The sequence below is a fragment of the Antennarius striatus genome, chromosome 11 (genome assembly GCF_040054535.1).
Source record: "Antennarius striatus isolate MH-2024 chromosome 11, ASM4005453v1, whole genome shotgun sequence".
Classification (NCBI taxonomy): domain Eukaryota; kingdom Metazoa; phylum Chordata; class Actinopteri; order Lophiiformes; family Antennariidae; genus Antennarius; species Antennarius striatus.
Window position 1 is genome coordinate 17271406 of NC_090786.1, and position 27530 is coordinate 17298935.

A 27530-nucleotide genomic window follows, 5' to 3' on the forward strand; every position below is an offset into this window, starting at 1 on the left:
TGCCTTTAAACTATTCTATCCTATTAATGAGTAAATGTCATGTGGACCAAACAACAACAACAAAAATCAAACAAAAACACTAAAACACAGCCGTAATATAATTAGACAGCACCGTGTGGAGATCATAAATATCAATATAATAACGTAGTAACAAAACAATAAATGATGGCATCCCATTTTACTTATTGGCTCATCTTCAGACAGAAATCCTCATCACTTTTGTTTCATTGTCTTCAATTATCTGTCTTTAATTTAGTTTAATTACAGCAATTATAATCAGATGGCTATCGCCTTCCTCTGACAAGGGGTTTCCATGGTGATCACATCTTCCTCCGGGGTTATTGTCGGCATGGGCTCTGGGCTGACCATGTGCTGCAAGAGTGGAGGATGCTGCCTCGAGGAGAGGGTGGGGGGCGGCTGGCGAAGGACAACAATCTGAGCGCTGGAGCCCTGCAGCAGGATGTCAGTCAGCTCTGCTAGGGAGGAATCGACCACCGGTACACCGTTCACCTCAAGAAGTCTACAAGGGCAGTTGCATATACAGGGAGAAATATAGCATGTCAATGAGAAGACTGTAAATAGAGTCAAACACCATTTCAAAATTTGGAAAATCCAAATGTTCTTTAATTGCAGGAAAACATTCTGTAATTAATCATTAAAGAGCTGACAGGGAATTCTTCTCTCAACTTGTTCCAAATATCAGTTCTCTCTCCAGGTAAAGACAGAACATCTATAATGATGATTACAATACTATAAAAATACAAAAACATCATAAATCATAGAGCATGGCATATTAAAAACAATTATCTAATTTTATTTATAGCCACAGGCATATAATTGACAATCCTTTGTTCGCTGACATTAACAGCATGAAGAGCATTGGCACAGGGGCTGAATGAGTAAACACACACAGCGAAGCTCAAAGACGTCTCTCAGCTTGTGTGGTTTGTACTCTCATGCCCATTTTCATCTCTCTTTGCCAGGATTGTAAAGATGGGATGTCAACTCCACTGTGTCTGTGACTATCTACAAGTTCAAGAATGCTGCATAATAGCTAATAGGTTCCATTGACTGGTTGAAGTTACAAACTAGTTGGCCTCTGAACACCAACCAAACATTTGCCATGAAATCCGGATGAATTGGTTGTTTGATATTCTTTTATGTGTTACCTGTCACCCATGCAAAGATGGGACCTATCCACCTCCACCACCTCCAGTCCACTGCCTTCCCTGTCGAGACACGTAAAGCCATACTGGCCATCAGAGTTGTGCTTCTCCTGTACAACCAGTAGCATTGCTGGAGACTGCAGGGACACCAGTTGGCTCAAGCTGCCATGGGTGAAATTCTTCTTCTGTGCTTTCTCCTGCAGAAAAACCAAAAAGATATATGTGCATTTCAAAAGGTTTAACTCTATATACAAGGCAACTGTTATCGTGAATTGTTGTACGTTTCATTCAAAATAAAAAGTGTTTTGAACAAAAACCTTTATTTTTATTGTCCGATCTTTGTTTTTTTAAAATGTGTCCTAAAATGCAGAATAAAGTGTCTGTGGTGTACTTAAGATTAGTAAAGTAAGGGTCGAGTATTTGGAGAGCATTACAGGAGAAGATGAATACCTTTGTGGTGTCTATGAAATATAGTTAGCTTAATTTAGCATAAAGAATAGAAACATACCACTCAATCCCAAAGGCTTATGCACTACAGGTTGGCTGTTTATTCAGGTAATTGTATAAATAGTGTGGTATTATAAGAGTTAGTATTAACTGCCATACTCTTACTTGGATGTACAGACTTTCCATTGTGTAGTCATGACTTTGAGCTTGGTAACCACATTGTACAAACAAAAAGCTAACTATTTTTCCAGGATTGCAACATCTAGTCTTTTAGCTAAAAGTGTTTTATTAGAATGGATGATATTTTGTAACTAGTCAGTCAGAAACACTTTAGCGCTTTGAACAGCAGTCAGCTAAAAACCCTCCACTGCAGTTCAGACTTTGGTGGTGGTGACGGCCGATGGATGATGATGTTAGTGTACCTGTAAAGACTAAGTGGTGATATGGAGATGAAGGGCAGACAACAGGATGTGTGACTGCGCTGTCGGCTACAGTAGATGTGACCAGATGATGCAAACAGTTGATAACCACTGACAGCCTCAGACAGCAGAAACTTAACATCGAGGATGCATGAGACGTGAGACGACAGGAAGGTGTGACAGCTCTTCAAAGTAATTACTTGACAAAGGCAGATAATCTTTAAAACTTTGTGTCTTTCTGTTCCTATAAAATATGACGCAAAATGAATCAGAGCTTTAAAGATCACAGATATTCTCTTTGGAAGTCCCCACATGATAAATCCAAAGTAATGTCAGAGACCACCAAGATGCAATGATTAACTTTGGAAGAGATCACACCACAAGCAGCTTGCAGGGATCAGAAGAAAAAAAAAACTTGAGTCTGACAACTAGATTCCAATACTCCCTTATCCAGCCTCTTGGTGTACTACCCCTTCCCCCCAATGGCATGTGAATGCCTTGCAGCAATGGATGCCGTCTTGCCAGGGTCAGGGGTCAAAGCTAAGGCTTCTCTCTCCTTAGACAAGTGGGTCAGACAGGATATATTCAGGGAAACACAGCCGAAGCCCCTTGAGGAACACTTTCTAATGCACATATTTTTCCTTTTTAGTTCATCTCAAAGCTATACTCACACCGGGAGCTCAAATAATCTTCTGTTCATATTCTTCTTGTTTATCCTCAAGGTCTGATCAAATGCTAACCTACCTGTACCAGACACAGCACAAATATCCCATCTGTCATCAACAAAGCACTGTTGCAGATAAATGGATTATTAAAGCACGGTAATATGAGAGATTAAAATAATGGTATACCCATTTTTGCAATAACAAGAAGAACATTCATATACACAAAAATAGAGTTGGCACATTGAAGGGGTAACTTGTTTGTGAGGATCTTCAACAGACAAATGAGACTTAAAAATGGGCAAATCAGTAATTATTCCAATTTCCTCTCTGTAAATCAGTCTGAACTTTCTGAGTTGGTTTTTTAAAATGATTTCCGCTGTCATTCCCCTCCACCCTACATTCTCTCCTTCTGTTTCTCTTTCTCCCTCTCTCTTAGCTTCTTTATTGATGCTTTCCAGTTGCAGTAGATCCTGGAGATTAGGCTGCCGATGATGAAATATTTCCTTATTGTCTGCACAACCTACAAGACCAAACATAGGGCAGTCTGCTCCCTATTAGAGCAGCAGTTCCATCAGTTTCCCAGGCCGTTCCTCAGCTCTGACCTGTGTGTTAACTCTGATTAGGTCATATGATAAACATTAGCGCTGCTGCTTTTCCCACAAACTCAGCACCTAAAAAAGCGTGGCCTCGGGCCGGCAACGTGACACGGGGCACCTTTCAAAGCCGGAGCTGCGTGTGTCCTTTCATGGCACCTCGTTAAGGCTTCTCCAGTGAGATAAAAGAGCCACATTAAAAAAGAAGTGGGCTCCTCCGGGAATAAATGGAGATAGTTTTACACATACTGGCCCATTTCTCCATTGCACTCTCCCAGTGGCTTTTGTCACACACATTCCATTGTTGGTATGGTCACAGGCTCTCGGATGTCAGTGTTAAACATTGTGTTGCAAAAGAAAAGTGCATGTTCATCCGAAAGACGTCGCTCAGCCTTGTATAGGAACTATCATGATAGAGTTAACTGCAAAACTTAACGAAACCGTGTCGACTGAATGGAGTATTGTGTAGTCACTCCTGAGAACAGTGAGATGATCAAAGATGATGGACAGAATGGGGTTATGTCCCCACGGCAGGAGGATGTTACCACCTCTCTTAGAGTGTAATTCTACTAGTCAAAATAAAATAAACAAATGTATGAACTTGTGGAGATTTACATTACACGTTACAGATGATCTTCATAATATGAGTACCATTGTGCACATGATTTACAAGATTACAACAAACACCTCTGATGCACCCTTCCCCTCAGGGGCTGCTGTAACACAATGTTCATCCCTAGAGGTCATGCTCAGTATGCTGCCCCGGGTCCAGTCCCTGGGCCAGCATACTGCAGGAATCTGCAGCCCTACGGGGGTACAAGCCAGTGTCAACTGTAGACGTCCCAAGCCCAGAGGGTTGCAGCAGGAAGGGCATCCAGCATAAAAACTTTGCCAAACAAATATGAGTGTTCATCTAAAATGAAACAAGGTTTGCACGCTGTAGCGACCCCTAATGGGACAAAGTAAAAGAATGTTTCATCTCTAGAGTGTCGTCTCAAAACAGCGGAGTGTCACAAAGGTGTTGTGTCAGCATTTTTAGAAGAAGTGTAATCAATACATTTTTTATGCATTCAAAAAGCTACGGATGTGCTTTGGCTTTGTATTGCAACAGTGTTTAGGTTTGTCATTCTGAGGTCCTGTTGAAACATTGTGGTGCGAGAATCTGTAAGTGTGATATACAGGATGTGGAACATGCAAAAGAAAACAATGAAAGCAACGTGGTTCTTACATTCAGATGATTAACATTCATGAAACTATACATTCATTCATTCATTTTCCAACCCGCTTAATCCGCCAACGCAGGTCGCGGGGTAGCCATTGCCTATCCTGGCAGTCTCAGGGCGTGAGGCGGGGGACACTCCGGGCACGACGCCAGTGTACCGCAGTGAAACTATACACTTCACCTTAAACAGGAATAGTAGCAGTGTACGCTGGCAAAACCAAGTCTGATTTTAGTTCCAATTCTATGCATGCTTTTCTCAATAAATAATCTCACTTTCGTATTGCTCATTTTTAGAAGACAACACATTCTCTCATTGAAGCATTTCCAGCTGCTTTCCCATATACTGTGGAGTGTTTCTCATGCAGTCAGTTAAAGCCCTGTGGTTGAGCTCCAAACCTTTTGCATGAGCTGTCTTCATGTGATGACTAGTACCTTAACATGACTGTCTTGCAAAGCGTTTTGGAGATGAGCCAACTGGCGGTTGAGATGTACCAAGGAAATCTCTTCCTTAAACACCTGGCAGTTCATCTTTATCTTCTGCAAAAGACGAATGTCCAGCGGCCTGAATAACAAGATACCACAATTCAGAAGAAGAGCGAGAAGAAGAACAAGAACACATAGAAGAATAGAAGTTCCTTTGCTCAAATTCTTTTACACACTCAGTATATTTCAAACATATGCAGGCCAGCGAGTGCGCAAATACACACACACACACACACACACAGACACACACACACACACACACACACACACACACACACACACGCACACACACACAAAACACACACACACACACACAAACACAGTACATAAATATATGCCTCTCATTTTCAGCTGCTCATCCGAATCTGGGTTGCGGGGGCAACAGGGGAAGCACAGAAATTCCTCTCTTCAGGTCACTTCCACCAACTGCTCTGGAAGGTGTCTGAAGGTGTTCCCAGATATAATCTCAAATTCATCCCATGCATTTTTTTCTCTATCAGAACACTGAACAAACCGTCTTGATAGATGTATTAACAGTTGAGGCTCCAATCTAAAAGTGTTTTTGTGTCTTTGGAAGGTTGAAGAAGAGTTAATGCGTTGAGCAGCTACTCATTAACACATAGAGTCTACCTACTGATTCTTGTGAGCAGTGGAATTGTTCATGCCGTCTCTGAGGGCCTGCAGACTTTGCCTCTTGTTGATCTGTCGACTCTTAACCAACTCCAGCCTCTGGGTCAGCTCAACAGAGTCTAGACTGTTCATATCAACTTCATCTCCATCCGTGTTCTTTAACTCTGAGCAAAATGCTACCAGGTCATGGTGGAGCTCTTGGACCTTTGGAGTAAAATAAGATTTACTTAAATACATTCATAAAAGCCATTATGATAATACATTTACAATATGAATAATTGGTGACATTTATCGTGGATGAAGGTGATGAAGGTAGATATTAACCTGCAGGATGACATTTTGCAAGGAGTCCACCTGCTGGTTCAGCTCCCTGATCCTCTCCTCCCTAGCTGTCTGGTTCACTTGCACATCTTTGTTGCTGTTTCCATCGGAGCTGTCGACCTCTGGATTGTTTGGTAAACCTGTGCCCACTAACTCCTGCGATGCGAAAGCATTTCGGTAGTATGTTGTTAAACTCATGGGCAGTCACTAAGAGCATTTCTTTTTTGATTATCAGTCTTACCCTTTTGCACAGGTGCAGCTCTATCTGTCTGTTCTTTGATGCTGATGTTAGGAGACTCCCAATCTGTTGATCAGGTTGGATCTCCTCTGATGAACCTTAAATTAAACCAGATAAAGATAAACCAGATAATGATAAAGACATTGTTTGGTGAGTGAAGACACATCATGTATTGTGTACCTTGTCTTTCTTTACACATGAAGACACTTTTATCTTCAGTCACTCCCAACATTTTAATACAAGAATCGATGATTTTTCCTATTGTTGTTTCCTTTGGAGTTCTGAGATGGACTATCCGGTCTGATGCTGAAGCAAATGAAACAAGAATATGTTTCATTGAATCAGTGGCTAAATACTGTCAATGTTTTTAGTCAACCATCCAACTGACTTACCATTAACAGTGATCTCTATCAGCTGAGAATTCCTCTGCCCCATGTAGTTGTTGTTTCTACAATGGAAAAAGTCCATATTACAATAGTTAGAGTTTCTTCAACAAATGTTTGAGATGCTGTACCTGAGTTTGAGTGATTGCCGATTCATGCTCAGACGGTTGACGTGAGGAGAGGACTTTGACTTGCTCATTGATGCTAATTCTGATGCAATTGTCTCAACATCATCAGGACCTAAAGATTCTGGAGAAAGAAGACTAAACATCTCTTTCTATCTGTGTTGTATAAGCCAATCCAGGCAACTTCTTATCTTTATATAGTAAAAAGTGTACCAAGCAGCGAGTCGATTCTCTGGCTGACAGTGGTGGGGGGGTGTAGTTCATCATAAATTGCAGACAATAGCTGCTCCCTATCTTCCATTGTGGTGATTTGGAGGATTTCCAGAGTGTTTTCATCCACTGAAGCTATGTCTGCTCCACATAGTTTGGCTCCTGTCAGACAAACAGTCATCATATGCTCACATGCTCCAAGAAATCTGGGTGATGTGTCAGAGTTAATCATCTACAATCAACAAAAGTTCAAAAAGGCTTGACGAACATAACAGCGGCATATGAAAAATTCAAAGAAAATTTGAAAAAGAAAATTTTATGATGAAGTTTTATATTACGCAACTCTCTTAAACTTTAGCTGTTTTACACAATTTAAAATTTTTATTTTTTTTTTAATTGTGTGGTTAACCATTTAGGTTATTATTGAATAATAATTCTAATGCTTACTGTTTAATCCAAACACGGACTGCGAAGAATGTGAACAACACTTGCATATAACTAATGCAGTATTAATCCAATGTAATATATCTCCTCATCTCCTTTCCTTCTTAACAAATTGTTGTTCAAACTGTTTTTATTTGCTCAGCATTGAAGATACTGCTCAATCCTTTCTATTTTCTGTTCCTCTCCTTGCCTCAGAGGAAAATTACCTCTGATAGAAGGGACACATTTCTGCATCCCTACATCTGTAAACCACTGGCAGACTTCATCTGTGTTCAGTTTCCCAAGTGGTTTGGCTTCTTGCCTGTTTGTGTCCTGAGAAGAAGGAGAGATTTAAACACCCTATGTATACAGTCCTATGTTATTAACACACACACTGTTCAAACCATTGTTTTCAAAATGCACTAATTTTACATATCCATAAAATAAATAATGGTTGGGAAAAGCTCTGAAAAAGTATTTGGTGGGAAGCAAAGTAAAAACAACGTGGGAAAAACTGGTTAAACTCAGAAGCACTTCATCACTGTCTGTGTTACGGATTAATTCAAAGTGGGACTGTGTGTCAACATAAGCCGGCAAATAAAAATATGTATTAAATTTAAGCAAAAGTTTTAATGTGTAATTGTTGTCTCGGATTCTTTCATTATGGTGGGAATAAAACTTGCTGCCAGTTGAGACAATGGACTGATTAGAGGCAGTGAGGTAAGAGGTTGGCTTTGTATTAAGGTACTGTATTCACTATTACAAAAAGAAAAAAAAAGAAACGTATTGGATCATTATTTCTCCAAATCCCATCCTTTCATAGTTTCATCCATTTGGTCTAATTCAAGGCCCCAGTGTGGAGCTCAGGTGTACAGCCTTGCTCCTTAAAATACATGTAGCATAAATCACTTGTGTGTAATCACTGTGTTACCAAAGGAAAATAAAATAGTTAATAATACATGGAGACAGAAGTGCAGGACGCGAGCAATTTGAAATCTTTCCATTTTGTGTTTCAGCCTAACCCAAGGATCACTCAGGATACGAGCAATCTTGCTTGGCAAATCCTGGACATAAAGACTAAAATTCTGAGACTATTTGCAGAGTCATTGCTTTGACAGATCAAGAGCTGGGAAATATAAACAGAGCATATTCTGTAATTGCTGCAGGTCTGAGCTGTGTGCTGATGCCACCCTGAAGGCCCTGTTTTAATGGTTTACTGTACCTTCCCAGGAAAGTTTCCATTCTGATCCTTGGATTGAGGCATGTATGATGCTGTACAAAAGAAAAAACACAGTTAGTAAGATGGTTTTTAATTATATATGAGTTTCAGCAGAAGCACTATGCAGAACAGTTTTTGTTTGTCCATAATGCAACAATGCTCGACACACCAATGGTTGTACGGCGTAGTTTGGGTGAACCAGTCTCTTCCGGGTGGCCTGAGGTCTGGGTTAAAGTGTGGAATGTGGAGCTCCTGATCAGGGTGTCCTCCACACTGCGAGAACAGTTATTCAGCCTCTGCCATATAATACAGCTTTCAGTTAGTTATTAAAGTGTAAATACATCCCAGTGAAATCAATTTACAGCACGGGATGTTCAGCTTCACCAATCATGAAACACAACCACTGTACAAATTAGATAAACATTACTTCTTCACAGAGTGACAGTGATTCATTAGATACCTTTCAATACCTTATGTGTGCGCTTTGTTGGCCATGGATCGATGGACATGTGACATACATAATGAAGAGATCATGAGAAAGGTTTTAGGAGAAAAAAAATCATTGCATGGTTGTCATACCCGTCTGTGAATAAATGCATCCATGATGATGGCGTGAGGATGTAGACAAAGGTCAGCTTTCAGCTTGTCAGGCCGGTTCACATCTGTGTCAATCAGGTCATCTGCATTGCAAAAGAGGCAAGAATCCTATAGTAGTTCAAGTTGGTTGTATTTTTTCTAATTAATTGTCTTCAACACATATTTTTGTGGTTTTAGCTGTTTTCTGTCTTTCTGGAACACAGGTCACCAGCTCTATTTGCAGCACATTAGCTGGTGCTGATAGTGACTTTAGCTTGAAAGGGTTACTTGGCAAACTGTTAAATGTCCATCTGTTTGATGACATACTTCTCTGACAACCCAAGTTCTTTCCCACAGAAACTCATATTCTTACATTTTCCAAATGTCACTTGGTCAACAAACAGATATCTTTTTTTTCTATCATAACAAGCAAGACAAATGAGGCTGAGAACATGGCATCCAATCTGGGCTCGGGCTTTCTCAGGCTGCGCAGCGCTCTGATGTGATAATGAAAGACGTTGGAATGTTTGCAGTTCTGAGTTGTACCTTTCAAACACGCTAACGGAAGTCTTTTCAGTTAACTCAACAAAAAAAGTGTAATTTCTCAAACACATGTTTTTCATTTGAATCGCCTGGTTCTGAGAGACTGTTTTGACATGAAGAGGAGTTTACACAGAGTCAGAAACAGATAAGACTGTAATTGATTTATGTGTGTCAGTAGTGGAATCCTGTCTGGATCCTGCAGAGACAGTGGAGTGCAAAGGGGGGGGGCAGCGAGTTGGCACTCTCTTCATCACCTGGTTGGCCTGTGAGTCACTCCGTAGAGGATCATATTGTCTGGCTAATGGCTAGACAAATGAAAAACACAACCGCCTTGACTAGATCAGCCAAATGAGAAAAGAGATTAGACTTGGGTAAATGTGAAAATATGCATGAGGAACCGCCAAGAGATCTCAGACACAACATTTTGAGGAAATCCCTTCCAGTCCCACTCTGTGACTTCTTGTTATGCATGAAGACACGCTGCAGAGCTGTCTGGACGTGCTAATGGGCCGCAGTACACCCACGTGACGGGAGCCATGTCCAGCTTGTGTCATCAAAGAAAGCCGAGCTAAAACAAAGGACAGGAGATTTATGGCCAGAGTTAGGGACACAGCCCCAAAAGGGAAAATTACTAGCAATGAGAGATTGACATGATTCCCAGTCTGTAGGAAGTTCTTCACATTCATTTAAAAAAAGTTCCACTTACACAGGACATCTTTTTGAAAAAGATCCTTGTGCATGTTGTAATATGTACACCACGCCAGTAGTTGGCAGTGTAACTTTTAACACCATGTGCCCCAGGGTGTTCAACATTGAATGAACAATGAATGATGTGATGGTGATTGCACACTCATCCACAGTTCTGTCCAGACAGAAGATAAAGCATGAACATCAGTAGAGTAAACAGTGCTAACTACTACCAAAAGTCCACCATTATTTTTGTTGTTCTGCTGTGCATTGAGATTTGATTTTAAACTAGTTCTATGGGCTCAGGTTATCACAGTGGACATGCCAGATGTTTTTCAACTCAATTTTAGAAGTTGCAATTTACCGGCCCCCAAAACACTGATGTCAAGTTAACAAAAGGTCAAACACAAAACACACTGTTGTGTAAACGGCCCATAGTTGAGGCTAGGTAAACAATTAGTGAACTTTAGCAGAGAACAACGCCATGAATGCTCGTATGCACACACATACAGTCCAGATAACCTGGATTCATTGATTGCAAAGTTTGACAAGCATTAACACACTGACACACACATACAGGGTTCACTACAAAACAAAGCTCTACAGAACTTTTCAGCACATTTATGTAACAGATAGGCAAAAGCGATGAATATCGGTTCCAGTATCATTGTCCTCTTCTGGTTGAAAAGAAAGTAAGCTCTTTGAGAGACAACTGAGGGAGGAGAGCATGCTGAGTCACAGGAACCCAAAACCTGGGAACCGCCTGCTCTAGCGCTCACTGGGAATACTGGAACAATGGCTAAAAAGAGAATCCAACAAAGGCAAACTTCTGCAACTCCCAAAGGAGTCGTTCAAGGTACTGTAGCCATGCCTCATAATGACTCCAATTTCATCTAAATGGGGGACTGAGATCAAAATGAAGAGGTGACTCGTGAGCTCTACTGGATGGAATGAATCATTGCTTTGAGATGGAACCACAGCAATTTAAATACACGTTACAAATTTACCAAAAACAAACTCCTCTAAATTGTGCTCAATAAGTGACATAAGTTTTATTCCAGTGTTGGGGTTACCTGTGTTGGAAAGAAAAACCTAGAGTTCCATAATGACAAATTCCTTTGAAATATTACAGAAACAGTCAAGCATTTGAAATTTGCTTGTAATATTTTTTCACCAATGCTTATGGTTATTCTTAACAGGACACATTTTGACATGATTATTTAGGTGAATCATGGGTAATAAAGGTTAAGTAATGTTGTTTTTGTCAAGTGCTACCAATTGAAGCAGTAACATTTAAAATATATATTTAAAATATGTAAACATATGTACTTGCTCGATGCTAGTCTTTGTTTTGCTTTAAACATCCAAAATTGTCAGAATTGCAGAATGTTATTATATTTACGATTTTGTGAGCACGACGTTTCACTAAGAAGCTACATATTATTCAAATTGATTTACCAATAAGAAAACACACAACTGTATATCCCCAAATATGAGACTGTTACTTCCATTTAACAATCCATTTAGATTTTCTTGCTGTTGGACTCACTTTTACGAGCGTACCCCTGCAGATGGGCTGCCTGGATTGTTCTATGAAACAACCTGGCTTTGGTTTTCTCTTCATCCCGCTGTTTGGTTGGCATGGCCTCTTGTTCCTCTCCTAAATGATCACTAAAGCCCTCTGGAGGCTCAGCTGCCCATTCTAAACTAACTTGGTTTTCTGCCTGTCTGAAGTCGTCTGCTGGCTCCACCATCTCCACTCTCTCCATCTTTTCCTCATAACTCTTCTCACCAGCAGCAAAGTTTCCATCACTTGCAGAAGTACATGGCACACTTTTCTCTGAATTTATTTCAAAGAACTGATCATCTTCAGTGACGTCAGAGGGGCTGGGTGGGATTAGTTTGATGACAGGTTGAGTCAGAAGGCCTCCAGAAGTTGTTATGCCATCAGTGCCAAACAGCAATGGGTTGTCTTCCTCTTCTTCACTGTCATACGTACTGGTGCTGATGATTGCTGGTTTGGATTGATGCTGCATGAGCAGTGAACACAGAGGCTTCAGCTGAATATTTTTCAGAGTCCTTGGGTGGGCCGACCCTGAGCTGACAGCGCTGCTCCTTGGTGGCAGGGAGTCCTCGTCAAACAGGCTGAAACCGGTATTATCTATACCTAGATCTTCCACTGTAATCTGTATAGCCTCATTCTCACCTGGCCCCTGTTGATCCAAGTGAGGATGTTGCGGTCCCCCACAAACATTTGTTTCCTGCTCCTGCAGGAAATCGTCCTTCTCACCTTGCAAACATGAGCAGCAGAACGTCCCACATGAGATACGAAGAATGGTCTTTCTCCATGAACGCCTATGAGACTGTTCCTTCACTGCAGCTGAACTTGTCATAGCAGAGGTTGCCTGTTCTTCACTGCTAAGTGCACCAAACTTATGTTTTAATCCACTGAACCAAGCACTCGTCTTAGATCTAATACTGCTCTGTGATAGATTCCACACCATCTGTATCTAACGTGTTGCTTAGGGTACAAGAGAAAACAACTGACCAATTCATGCGATTCAGGTCAGGTGAACACTTGAAATCTATGCAGGTCTTTGATATGTAAAGCAGCATCATTGTACATGCAGCTCTGCTTCAAAAGGGTTCTAGTAATGAGGAATATCCTGCAAAAAATCTGTGCATTTCCAAAAATCTTGATAAATGTATTAATGTAAATAATGACAAATAAGTAATTATAACTCATCTTCATCATTATCTAATACATGTGAATATATGCACATGTCTTTACTGGATTGTGCATGTGATGATGGTATCACAAGTCAGTGTTCACTTTGCCTGTATGGACTAATAGCATTAGCGGGTGAGAATATGGGCTGATGAATGCCTGGCTCTTTTACCCCACACAGCATCAAATGACACTTACTTCATTCCGCAGGTCCAGTCCTGTTTTCCCTGACATGATAAATCACCCAGCATCAGGTGAAAACCATTCTGAACACCACCCACATTGATGACCCGTATTAAAGGATGATATCTGTGTTTTACTTTCTCACACTGAAGATGTGACAGTAGAGCGATGGGAATAATTACACCAGCACCAGTATTCCTGTCTCACCTGTCAGTCTTTAAGGTAAAATGAAGCCAGTATGTTGTTGTTTTTTTCTGAAATATTACTAATCTCTTTCTACCCCCATCAGGTTTCCACTGAAGCCAAGAACCTTACCTTTGATTAAAATCTTTGGGTTTAAAGTGATCCAGTTATTTCATAAAACAAATATCACAATACCTACATGTAGATAGAAAATTCCACTTTATATTTAAATTAACATTAACCATAAAATGTTTTTCATTTGGGGTTTTAACAATATGGTTATATGCCACAATAATAAATGACCTCGGACACAGTAACTATTTTTAATTTACATTACACACATTTTGTAGGCTTGCAGTTCCACACACTAAAAACAGATACAAGTAAAAGTTACAAGTCAATTTTATTAATTTTATTGGTCAATGTTTCTGCTAAAAAGGACTTTGTTGCTTAGCGTGGGATTACAGCACCTCCAGCTAATCCCAGTGAATGGTCAGCTGACTACTGACAGACAAATTATAAGGCTGAATAGTCTTTGTCATGATGTAAAGCATGCTTTTGTACCCATGTCATTCATGGGTACCCATGTATGATGGTTTCCACAGGGAGAAAACATATTACAGAGAGAAGAATAGACTCAGTTAGGGGCAAGTCAGAAACTACTTGTATTCATTTTGATCTCAGATCTGAGGAAGACTCACAAACACAAAAGGCTAGTAAATATGCTCAGTGCAGCAGGAGAACAAGTCAGGAGAACCAGTGATGTAGAGTGAAGAAGACCCTTACATCAACTGTAAACCCTTCTTGAGATTCAGTACGCTACACAAAAATACATGTAATGCTTGCAAACTGTAAGATTTTGCAGTTGAGAGGACGCTCTCATGGTGCAATGTGTAATATTGGAATTTATAGTAGGGATCTGTGACATAGCGAATGATCAACAAATGGGGGCAGTAGAGAGAAGATTTCCAACACCGGTCGTAAACCAGAGCCCAGGACTTCTTTTAAAGGCTTCCTCTGGTATTCACGTCTGTACGAAGTTAAAACACACAAGTGCTTTTTATTTGCAGCCTATTGAAGCCAGCTTTCATGATATCTTGATCTGATGTATCCAAGAATATCAAGTTTGAGCATTATTCCTTTTACATCCAGTTTGAATATACATAAGCACAAAGGGAAGTAAAAGACCAATGAAGGATTAATTCACCATCTCCCCTAAATGGAATATGTTTGAAATTCGAAGTAAATCTGTGATCTTACCAGCAATTTTGTGTAAAATTAGTTCCTTGTGACACATGTTCATACACAGTGCATTTAGTAGAGCTGACAAAGATGAATGCCTCGTAGCATCCATACCGTGGGGCCATCTCAGGGAGAGATGACATGGAGCAGACATGGGAGCCCATTAGTCTCCACCCTCTGAGTGACAATGTAAGTTTTACACTACATATTCTAATTACTTGTCTTCAAGTTTACATATTGGTTTTGTTTGACATGCATTCATAAAGTTACATGAACAGGCTTCAGTGCACTTGCTGAGTTGACCTTAACATCCGGATGTAGGTTTCTGAGCATCTGAACATGCTCCAAGTGTGTTTTCACTTCTCTCACTACCAGTGAGAGAAGACAGTCTCCATATGGCCTCGCAGCCAACATCAACAACAACCATCAGGTCTAGAGGGCTCTCTTTGAAACACCCTCACTTCTTGCTCTGTTGCAGCACAGTTGAACATGTTGAACATTTCCTGTGACAGTCATGTTTCCATAGGTTTTGGGGCTCTGGGTCCATAGTGACCCTGGCCCCACAGAGAACTCACAGCCACACAAAAGAACAGCACAGAGGCTCTCTCACACAGATTCACAGTAGAAGAGAGTGTTTCAACCAGGCTGTAATTGCATTTGCTAAACAAGACAGGAGCATGAGTCACTTTCCAGAGGCAGGAATGTCACCTCGTTCTGTAAAACAAGGAGGAATTGGAGGGAGTTTCTTCTTTAGAATAACATGCAGAACCTTTCATATATCGTGAAGGATGTTGAGTGACCGCAGAGGCCAAACAATGTGGTAGCAGTCTCAGCCAGGGGGGTCTGCAAAAGTAAGCACATTCAACCAAAGATGTTGAGTTCCCAATTCAACAGATAAATCAACACATCGCCAACTGAGCCTTTTCACCACGAGATTTACTTAAACAGATGCATCAATTTTGCTTATACAGATCTTCCTGTTTGTGCTCAGCACCACCAAACCTCTTAGAAGTTGGACCAAGTGTGGCAAATATTTGCAGTTTCCCTTGTGGCTGATACCTAATAGCATGAGAAAATAAGTCCGGTGGGGGAAAAGGAAAGGGCAGTGACCTTGAGAACTTCTAGGTTGAACTTTCCCCTCTGTACCCCCTCACCCACTGGTCTTATGCTCCCTAATCAATTACTAGTGGCAGTCAGGAGACCACCAATGATTAGCAACAGCAAGGCAGACATGGTCTGGGGGTTGGATTGTGAGGTGGAAGTCTGGGGGGACGGCGCGTGGAGGAAAAGAGAGAAAAGATACTTTGATCGAGAGTACCATAATGCAACAGGACCCAACCCCACCCCTCGTTTCAGTGACCCTTAAACAATTTTATTTATCTACAAAAATGAAAAACGACATCCTCTCATGTTGTCCTTCAGACTGTCGCATGCAAGCTGACAGCTGTGAGTCCCAAATATCGTTTACAATTGCACACGCTCAGTTGAATCCAGCCAGGATTGACATACTCAAACACAACAACACAGAAACACCACACGTAAACACTAACCTTTTTTGTTGTTTAGACTTTGAAGCAGGAGGGAAATAATTTACAGACTCTTCTCATGAGAACTGTAGCTTTTTCTACGCCTAGTGTGGCAGAAAAGCTCAACAAAATAATTTATTCTTAGACCAGCTGATTGACCTACTGGAATCTAAATATTCATTTGACAGAATTTGTGTTTGATATGAGGGACTCTTACACCACATCTATCTCTGAGAGACTGCCATCTCTTTATTTTTTTTTTAATCCTTTTTAAAAGAGTGAATGAGTGAGGCATATAAAAGGGGACCACACGTCTATGGATGTCAGAAAAGTTTGTGTCATTAGTTTTCCACTCTTGTTTTATGGTCTGAGGAGAGACCATGTGAGGTGGTTTATGTGTAAGGAGGAGAGGGAAAAAGATTAAATAATGAATGATAAAGTAGAAAAAAAGGAAAAAAGAGGTGAAACCCTGACTCTACTACCACAGACTGCAGCGAGTTGACTCAAACCTGCTTTACAAGATGCAGTCTTCGATGGCTACCCATTCTCCAAATGTACATGCAAACAATTATTGACATCATGGCCATAACTAGAAGGCTTCAACTAAACAGATGTGACTGCATTTTCCCATGAAAATACCAGTGTGTGTGTAGATATGCTTATGTCCTTCCCTGACTACTTCGGGAGTTAGGCTGCTGAGATATCTTCGAGGATACTAAGTGAAATCAAATGACCTTTAATCTTAGAGACACTAAGGACTGTCATGATGCATTACTGAGTAATGCAGGCTGGACTCTGATTTGCGTGCAACTTTGGAATCCGGTCTGTGGTTTTGTTTTCTGCTGTGGGTTTTTCTTTGTCATGAAATGTTCCTTTTTTTTTCTTGCAGACCAATATGGTCACTAATGTCCAAAGCATCTGAGCCTCATCAGGCAGGGATGTTAATGCTGCTATCGAGGGTATTTAGAAATGGGTAAACTGGGGACAAAGGCCAACTATTGGCTTGTCCATTTTCTGGTCCCTTTGAGGTTTCCTAATGATGTCTGTGCCCTCATAGAAATCACTGCAAATTCATTACAACACTTGATGAAAAGGCAAATTAGTGCCGATAGGATGACACAAAGGGTTTTAAATTTGGTGAGCGTGCTGGACCACAGGCCAGGCCTGTGACACATTACCCACAGCTGCCAACACTGACCTATTTTCACCAAACCAGCTCATAAGCTATTTTTTTACCGACCTCTATTGTGCAAAGTCTCTACAAAGCACACAATTGAAGTCTTATTCGCATTACCCCCTTTTGCCCTTTAATGCCTTTCTTAAAGGCAGTGATTGGGTTTTAATTAAGTGTGGCAGGTGATTAGATAGTCCATATTGATCTGGAGGGTAAGGGGCAGATGTTGCAAGAGACAACCAGAGGGACGAGCTCTATAAAGAACACAAACAAGGGCTCACAGTATTGTGGTGGAGACTTCAGTGACAGACATGACCCTCACTCCTAATCTAAGAGAGAAAAGTGATTTCAGATTCAATTATCTTCTTTGAAGAAGGGGATAGCGAGCAGATGGCGACAATGGTCACGGGCCTCACCACAATCAGCACTCTTCATGGACATCTTTTCTTTGGGACAAATTTACCGTGACCTCATGAAGTTTTCATTGAAGTGTTAGCACTAGGAGGTGAAGCTTGCCAACAGGTCAATGGCATTATAAATATGACAGAGATCCAAAGCACCAGAGTATTTTATGGAAATGCCATCTGACAGCCATTACAGAAAGGATTTACTTTGTTGCCTTCATGGTGTCGGTTAGAATCAGGGCGGAGAACATGATTTTTTAGTGAATAGGAAATATGCTTAATATCCTTCAACTTCCTTAAATGTGGATCATTTCATGGCAAGTACTGACACGGCTGACCAATAGTTCTGGAGATATTATTCTCTGACAAACCATGAATCACAAATTAAAATTTTTAAACCAGCTAACCAACAATTAACTACAGGGCCTGTGGTTACATGAGTCATGAGATGAGAAAAATTTCTTTAACCTGTTCATGGGGAAAATGTCTGAAAACAAATACTTTACTAAGGGCCAAGTTTGAGTTTGTCTGCTCGCTGATTTGAGAACATCACACTATTAAATGTCAATGAAGTTTTTCATCTTCAGAGCAATCTATGTCTAACTAAGTGAGCCTTTTTAAGTTGAATTAAATGCATTTTTACTGCAATACCCAAAAATGAAATACAGGAAGGAAAAAGTCTTAAAATCTTTACTGAAAAAATAGAAAATAAAGATTCACGTGGATCTAGTTAGTTGTTTAAAATATGTTGAAGTAGCTGACGATGGCTTTCAAGGGACCTGTTGTATTGTGATCAGCCATACTATCTTTAGCATGTCTCTAGCATGAGGCTAAAAATGTGAGCACTTGTTTTACACATTCACCGGCACAACAATTTTATTGTGGATCATTTGTGATGTGTCTGCTCTGACATATGTTAATAGTTTGGAGTTTAGTGGTTTTACAGTTTTTTTCAGTCGCTAATGAACGTTTGTCCAAACAGTGGTCACATTTTCAAAACTCTAAACACAATTAGCACAGCATCGGTCTTTGGCCATACCATTCACACATTTCATGTTGCTTTCACACAATATGCAGTCAATGAACATATTTCCACAATGCTTTCATTTTCTTAACAGACAAACTATACCTCCCAACAAAATAGTGGATTGTTTTTCTATTATTTTCGGATGTTAACACACAACATCCCACAATAGCAACAACAATATTCCAAACCTTAGGTACAGTTTAAAAACCTCTGCTTCTGCAATGATTCAGTTCAAAAACAATATATCACAGCTGATAAACAAACAACTGAATATGTATTTTTTAAATTTTCCTTTTTTAAAATTTTATATGCTCAGTTATTCCCCAAAGGGAAATTAGTGGCACACTATAGTGTTAATAATTCTCACGTGTATATATAAGTGTGTACAGGCCTTGAACACACACACACACACACACACACACACACACACACACACATACACACACACACACACACACACACACACACACACACACACACACACACGGGTCCTGTATGCATGCAGGGGGAGGTAGAGTGGTGGCCACTCATTTACGGTGCGCCCAAATGAGCACCTTCTAAGGGTGACGGCGCCTTGCTCAATGGTGCCTTGGCTGCGCTCCAGAGGTGAGCTGACACCTCCCACTGTCAGCTCACACTCCGATTATTTTTGGGCAAGAGTGGGAATCGAACCGCCGATCTTGGAACATTGGATGGCCCGCTCTACCACTGAGTCATTGCCCCCCCTTTGACACACTGCTGATCATTGCCAAGGGTGGATCCGGCATACCCATCGGTTCAATCCCAGGTGCATCGCCTTGGATGATATCAGAGATTGTAGAGATTAGAGACAGTAATTTTGTGTTTTTTTACTTAAGCCCCCCCGCCCCCTTTTTTTTCTGTGCTTTTTGCTGTCGTTGTTTTTGTTGTTCAGAACGCTCTTGTGTGTTTTCGTGAATATTTTGCTCACTAAGCTTTTTCTGTTCTATCATATTTTAAACAGTACTTTTTACTGTACCTACTGTAACAAACTGTAAAGGAAGAAAACTGATTTGCTCTTTACTGGAATTCTTTTGAATGTGAACATTGCATGTGGACATAAAGCTCCCAACCAAGAAATTCTGTGCACATTTTTTATGCAAATACCAGTAAAACAAACATAAAAGTCAATGTAATTTCTCAAATGTTAACAATACCCAGTATTTTGAAACCTGTTGTACTTTGATTGACTGCATGTATCTTCTGAAGTGAAAACAAGCATTATTGTTTGACACAGTAACTAGATTTTGAGTCGGATATCCAGTGTTTTGGTAAAGTGTGTGTGCAGAAAAAGATGTATTCTATTTTGAAATGAAGAGTTAGTGTTTATTACCACAATGTGCTTTTTAGAAGAAAATTAACCATTTGGACAACAGTGGTTTCTAGGTGGGAGCCTGTGTTAAGAGTTTAGAAAATGTGACTACTGTTTGGACAAACGCTTGTTAGCGACTGAAAAAAACTGTAAAATATCAAGGAGTGTCTCAGGACACTGGCCCTCATAAAGATCCTTTACTATGGCAACCCAGAAGGGTGCAAATAAAATCTATGATTTTAAATAAAATGTGTGTTGTGTTATGTTTGTTTCTTTACAGTTTGAGTGGAATGTGAACTATAGGAAAGTCATTTTTGTCACTAGTTTTGTGATATAACAGAAATCAATCCAATGGCCTTATTTAAGAAAAATAAAATTAAAGTCAGATGACAGACAACCATATATAGTATAAAACCTTATTTTGATGTTGACATGATTTAATCTCTGGATCTGAGTAAACATCCTGCTGGTTGTTTTGGAAAAATTGTGGTGCACGAACACCACAAATATGACATGAATGATCACTTAAGGGTGTGATGAAAATATTAGGCGCCCTTCTGTCCTCACTCCATTCACTGCTGTCATGAAACACACCTGAACTGCCTGTTCGGCTTTGTGATCAACCAATTAGTCCTCTGACAAACATGTCGAGCTTTAGTGCCCTTTACCATCTTCATGATGTTGTCTGGTTTACCTTTTTGTTCCACCTCTTTCCCAAGTTAAACCCTCATCTGCGCTGTCAGTATGTAAAAGGAAAACAAAGATGGTGACGTCCATTAAAGTGGATTTGTTTGATTTATGGATGACAGTTGTACAAAACTGGCTTTTCAGAAACTGCTTATACAAAGGTTTTATTGCTCAACGTGAAAATGAATCAGACGTTAAAGGCCAATTATAAATCTAAAAACATTTTTATGATAGACATCCCAGATGGAAAAATAAATGTGTCACAGAAGGTTGAACCTGTTCATCCACTTCATTCTCCAGATCGATGCGATCAGAGAGACGTTTTCAGATTGAAGGATTTAGTTACTTTTATATTTTACATTATGCTGTTTGTGTGTGTGTCTGTGTGTGTGTGTGTGTGTGTGTGTGCGTGCGTGCACGTGCGCGTGTGTGTGCATGTGCATGTGTGTGTGTTAGCCGGATTATGCCCATCCAGTGAATCTCCGGCTGAAAGAACCCCATTTAATACTGGAAACTGGAGCAAAAGAAAAGGGGCACACCATTTCTTTCTCCTCCCTCCCGTCATCACTTACTGAAATCTGTTTATGAAGGTCTGGCATGGTGACGCAGGATGGCACAAAGGCCTCCATTGATAGCCTCCATTGCATACTGGTATAATAATACGCAGTACCTAGGATGGCTTTAACAAAAATGATAACACAGTGCCATCAAATGTACTGCAGTGTATTTTTACTGCCCATCCGTGTCGACCGTTTGCATTCATGCAAATCATCAACATTTAAGGAACTGGGCGGCAATTCTTCACACAATGAAGTGCGGACAGAAACCTGAACCTTTTCTGCAGATAAATTAGAAAAAGGCAACACAATAGTTGCCCATTTCCTGCACTGAATGGATATGATCTCAAGCTTATTATCAGGATTAGCATGAGAAAAGATCCAATTTGCAGAAATAACATTCCACATAGGAAAATGCTGTCTGTGTGTGTTGATTCATTCACTTTCAAATCCCTTTACCTCATTCTGTCCAGATTTATCATATGTATCAGTAGCCATGTACTAGATAAAGCCTGCAACCAGTGTCTCTAACTGGAAGTACAGTTCTCAGAATTGAATAACTGATCCCCCATCCTGCTGTGACTTGACCACAAGACAAATCTCTTTGTAATGATGTAAATGATGTGCTTCTGTTTGCTCCAGCAGATGTATAATCTCCTGTGTACTTTGTGCAACTGGGGTGTGAGAGAGGAGTATCCTCGTTCTTTCCTCCTGTGACAATCCTCTCAGGAGGCCATTCATGGTGCATGTCTAGTCACGCCAGACAGCAGCAGACTGTTTTAGTACTCAGGTTGCTGAAGGTTGCTCTCTCACCTTGACCCCACTGAAACAGGAGAGCTTGAAAACTGTCTTCCCCCTTTTCTTCAAATAGCAACATCAGGGGGCTTTTTTGTCACGCAAGGATAGTTTAGTATCTGTGCACTGAATTTGTATTCACGCTGTTTTCCTACTGCATGTGTAACGTTCCATTTTATGCTATTCTTATCATTTTGCTGTTTTGCTGTTGTTATTCAGAATGACATGGGGTTAAAGCTCTTATATTCCGCTGCTGTTATATCAGTTATATGCGTGTGTATTTTTTTCTGCATGGCAGATGACAATGAATGTCCACACAATAACAAAAATTTCAGCATTATGGTGCATCAATAATTTGCACAAGTTCAAATTCATGATTAAAAAGACCTCATCTAAAAAATGACATATTGTTTATAAATTACATTTAAGTATACACTAATAGAAGAGTATTGCCATTATGCTTTTATGCTATCATTTTAAAACTGGACAAAATTCAAAGATGCATATCAATAGAAATTAAATTTGTTATCTTGAATTAAAATTACTATTTTAAAAATTATTAATATGGTCTAATTTGTATACAATTTACTCTTCATTATAACTACATCATGATTCTAACACAATGTGCTGCATAGCCTTTATAGAAATAGCTTGTCTCATCAGTTTGAGACATGGTGTCATCACAGCCACAGCAGCCAGTTTCAGCTCTCTGATGCACATCAGCTTAGACTGAGGTTTAGCTCTGGGGTCAAGAGGAGGGAATAGGTCCATATTGTCTGATTTGGACTCATACCCTTTCACAAAACCCTGTCCGCAGCAGTCCCCTCGCCCCATCCCAGGCCTGGGTGGAATGCAGGAAAATCTGATGGCAGACAGGAAGTGCTTATTGTACTCGAGCAGAGATCCTGGAGCCAGACAGCATACAGGACCGATGTCATCCCTGGCCGGGCCAGGCATATCTTTGTGCTTGCTCACAGTGTAACAAAGACGTAAATAAACACAGTTACCCCCACTGGTCTTCAACTGTCATTTCAATTAGGCAGAGGAGTGATAGAAAGCCATGCCCCGTGTTTTTCCCAGCCATGCCGTTACCTCTGACCCCTGTGGCTCGTGCCTGAGGTGATTTTCTTTATTAGTCTATGGGGTCAGTATTTAGCCCCATAGCCATCGGTAGCTGGCTTAAATCTGCAGACTCAACACTCTCCCTTCCTGGCTGTTAGCTGCATTAACACACTGAAGGCCCACGGCTCTTCCACTCCCACTCCCCAAACATCCTCCCTAAGGCCCGATAACATCTCTGTCCTGTGAATTCATGAGCCTGCCAAAAGCCTGTGGTCTGAAGTAAGGCTTCTGCAAATGTCAATGCAGAGAGGATTTCTAGGAAGCCTGTTTAATTTAAATATGTGATGCTGGACAAATGCTTTTATACAAGTAACAAGGTCATAGATGTTGAAAAAATAAATATGTCTTTTTGTATAAATATAGTAAATAAAATAGTGAATAGTGTTTTGACAGCCTAGGAATAAAATTTCTGAACACGGAAATGGCAAAAAGTAAACATGGCTATTATATATCATGATTTTCATCTAAATAATTTTAAACACGAGTCATATAATCTTAGATTTCTTGACCTCCTGAACCTTCAGTTAAAACCAGACTAGGGGACAAAGTTAACAGCTCTTTGACCAAACAATACATTTTCCAAGATGCCAAGCCTTTGGGGTCGAAGCTGTAAATGTTGTGTTACTGACAATAAATCATGACATTGCTTAATTAGTGTCTTCCACATTTTGCTTCATTGTGGTGTCCCTCTGAGATGCTGCCTTCTTTGGATTTTACTTACATATTTCTCAAAATAGTCCACCCATCAATTTTGCCCCTGAGCGAGACCTAGAAGACGATGGTAATTACACAGTTGCACAATTGGGTGAGGAATAAAATTGCCTATTGTGATAATCCTTTGGGGGCTTTGCAAACCTTATAAAATGAGAGCAAAAAACACAGTTTGCTTGTCTGGCTCAAAAAGCAGCTTGTGGCCATAATGCACTTGTTTTACACAATCTATAAAACAAAGATTGTTCTTAGAACATCTGTTGCAGATAAAATACAAGTAAATCTAACAAAAGTTTCATTTTTGAAACAGAACAGACCGAAAACATTGATGAAATACCATTCCTCCCACTCTTCTAACTGTGGGCTTCACCTGACCTAATCTGACAGAACATCTCAGCTATACAAACCCTTTCAGCCGGGGTAAGACGATGCCATTTTGGTGATGGACTCTAAAGAACAGCAGGGACAATGGATCAAATACAAACCAAGATGCTTTGAAGTATTGAAGTATTGTTGTTGCTCTCTTCCTGCAGCTCATGCCCACTGTGACCCTGTCCTCTACCTCTGCTTTCCCTCTGCTCCTGCTCTGCTCCTGGTATATCACTATCAGATTGAATGAGAAAACATTATCCTAAAAGAGCAGGAAATGTCTGATTTTCCTATTTTATCTTCCCATGACCTAGATGCTCCATGATACATGCCAATTTAACAAAACATGCAGACTCACTGGTGTTTTCAATCTAAAACATATCTTGGAAATATACTAGGAATTCCCCTCAATTCATTTGAGTGCAGACTCATAAAATGCATGCAGCTTAGAAACCTTGGGTGCGTAAGTATCACATTCACTTTGAAAAGCAAGCAGTATTTGGGAATAATAACTGACAGGAAACAAGATAACATGCAAGAGGAAGACATCTACATGACAATGCAAAGAAAATTCCATGCACACGTCTGTTCTCTCTTTACTTCAAACATGAGGCATGAAACATCATTCACAAACTGCTTGAATATATTTATACTCAGGAGAAAAACTCAGACAAATATGATTGCAATATTTAAAGATTAAAATGAATGCATGGTCACCAAAAAGGTCCGGAAAATTTTGTTCAGTAGAATCAGAAATAAGCAGACTGACATGACGGAGAAGCAACTTGGAGAAGCTTATTTGTGTGGAGGTACTGCAGAGCACTGCCAGCTTTCATGAATAGCACAATAAAGCTGTCGAACGGCGCTCCAGTTTTCCAAATGTTTGAGAAATTGGACTTTCTCCGGCTAGAGGAATCCCAGGAAATCTGATCCTTGGATATCAATCTCTGTCCGGGTGATAAAGACACTGATGACAGAGGAGTTGATCACCCGCCTAGGGTGGGTCCATGCATATTTGTCTGCAGTTCTACAATAAATGCTGCTGTCTCCACCCAAACTCAAACCACTCCACAGACTTGTCTCTCTTCCCGAGCTGTCTGCAGTCATCAAGTCTAACACACTGTACACTGCGCATTTACCTTAATTTCATCAACCGCAGAGCCTCGATAATGAGAAAACAAATGTATGTAATCAACTAGGGAGAAGACAGGATGGATATTTGCAGACTTCAGTAAAGCTATCACTGGCAAAACCTAGTTACACTGTAAAACCAGCACAACTTTTCACTTCAAAGTAGTTTCACCTACATAATAGTGTTTCATTTTGTTTTTGGTTCTTTACAGTTGCTTTGTATTACTGTTCTTACGAAAAGTTACAACACAATTTTTGGCCAGTTCTGTTGATAAATTACTGTGTATTTACTAGTCTGTTCATTTCAAGCTGCTGTATGTTTCCTGTATTTCATAGTAATTTTAAAACATTACCATAAAGCTAATTACATCAGTAGTAAATGGAATGACCTTGAGCAGTGGTTTTTTTGACTAACTTACCTATTGCTTTACAACACAAGCTAGCTGCCAACTCATAAACTACAAAATACACAATATAATAGTAATACCGTTAGAAAATAATAATAATAATAATAATAATAATAATAATAATAATAATAATAATAATAATAATAATAATAATAATAATAATAATAATAAATGTTCAGATTAAATTATTACATTTTGGAAATGACAATGCAAAACTCTTTCCTAACACTTTGACGCTTTGAGAACCAGAAACACAAACTGCCCTGCTATTACTGAGCCGATTGATGTGAATAGTCCTTAATAACTAATGCAGCAGAATATGAAAAGAATTACTTGAAATTCTCCCCAATTAAAAAGTGCATAAAAACTTTGAACTTTAATGGGATGCACCCCTTGAAGACCCTTATAAAGCACATGTGACATGTCAATGAATTCTGTCTTTGAGAAAACTTGTGGAGACCATTTGCTGTTGTATGTGGACATACAGACAGATGGACAAGACAACCCATAATCACTACACATCCCCCCACCCCCCACTTCCCTTTTGGCAGGGCCGTAACAAAAATGGCAGCTTATGTTACTCTCTGAAGTTTGTCTTATCAATGCAGGTCTGGATATCTGGAATCCTTTTATAATTACAGTTGCCACAGATTTTCCTCTTCCCATGATGCACTGCTATGAACAGTACAAATTACGCTGCACTGTTGTAAATAATGCCATTCTGATATTCACACAATAATGATATATTCCTCCCAGATTGTACTGCAGTTTACAGCCTGTCACTGTCTGACATTAATGCAGTAGAACATTGTTCCGATGTCACTGTAACGGCCTGTTAGAGCTAGGTTTTACAGTGTACGATACAGGCCTGATATTTTCTGCCAACTGGCTGAAAAGGACCCTAGCAAGATCATGCATGGTATTTAATGGATCATAAAGGCTTGTTGGGAGCTGCTTCACAGCTCGAGTTGATTTTGCGATGTAGCACAAACCCATTAAGGCGGTATATCAAAGTAAGCGAGAATGGCATTCCGACTCCATGCCCTTGCAAGCTTCATGCAGCACACAACACACATAGAGCCCTTGTAAATCATCAGGTCTTGACAACATGCACAAAGAAATAGCTACTCCTTTCATCACACGACAGGACTCGGCTTATCATATAATCACAAGAAAGTTATGGGCTACCCAAAACAATTATTATTAACTGCAGAATGGTTTTTTTTTATCTAAGGAGTGATATATTGCATTTATTCATCTGTATTAAATACTGCATTAAAATAATGAGCTTTTTTATTTGTGTGTGTGTGTGTGTGTGTGTGTGTGTGTGTGTGTGTGTGTGTGTGTGTGTGTGTGTGTGTGTGTGTGTGTGTGTGTGTGTGTGTGTGTTTGTGTGTGTGTGGGTGTGTGTGGGTGGGTGTGTGTGTGTGTGTGTGTGTGTGTGTACTCATCAAACAGAGAAATTTTGCATATCGAAGCTGAATTTAAAAATGGTTATGTCTTACCTCAAACTAAAAAGGCCCCCAGGTGATTGTTATTCCATGGGTGTGTTCCCTTCAACAGTAGACTTAATTCAACGCTCACTTTCTGTGTTTGAATGTAAC

The 27530-nt window shown here is 40.0% G+C and overlaps 1 protein-coding gene and 1 long non-coding RNA gene across 3 annotated transcripts; one reads left to right on the forward strand and one right to left on the reverse strand.

Moving 5' to 3' along the window:
• Positions 1-7: 7 nt before the first annotated feature.
• Positions 8-27530, reverse strand: LOC137604117 (uncharacterized). 2 transcript variants are annotated; one of them, XM_068328053.1, is made up of 15 exons: positions 27432-27530; positions 9124-9224; positions 8714-8817; positions 8548-8597; positions 7553-7658; positions 6906-7064; positions 6699-6816; positions 6577-6632; positions 6365-6490; positions 6188-6282; positions 5950-6102; positions 5630-5829; positions 4945-5074; positions 1170-1363; positions 8-520 (listed from the first exon to the last, which is right to left on the reverse strand). In XM_068328053.1, exons 2-15 carry the CDS (start codon positions 9141-9143, stop codon positions 277-279), a joined length of 1755 nt encoding a protein of 584 aa, XP_068184154.1. In that variant the 5' UTR covers positions 9144-9224; positions 27432-27530; the 3' UTR covers positions 8-276. The 2 variants fall into 2 exon arrangements, with proteins under 2 accessions (XP_068184154.1, XP_068184153.1); XM_068328052.1 differs by having other exon boundaries at positions 8714-8840.
• On the forward strand, positions 10924-13545 carry LOC137604279 (uncharacterized). Its single transcript, XR_011037398.1, has 3 exons — positions 10924-11206; positions 13289-13332; positions 13414-13545. It is a non-coding gene; the product is annotated as an uncharacterized lncRNA (long non-coding RNA).

Excerpts from the sequence above, each read along its gene's own strand:
- LOC137604117 (XM_068328052.1), bottom strand. The coding sequence starts at position 9,147 with ATGGATGCATTTATTCACAGACGG. Across the intron at positions 6,491-6,576 it reads GATAGAGATCACTGTTAATG|CATCAGACCGGATAGTCCAT; the intron begins GTAAGTCAGTTG and ends CATTTGCTTCAG. Across the intron at positions 5,830-5,949 it reads TGCAAAATGTCATCCTGCAG|GTCCAAGAGCTCCACCATGA; the intron begins GTTAATATCTAC and ends TTTACTCCAAAG.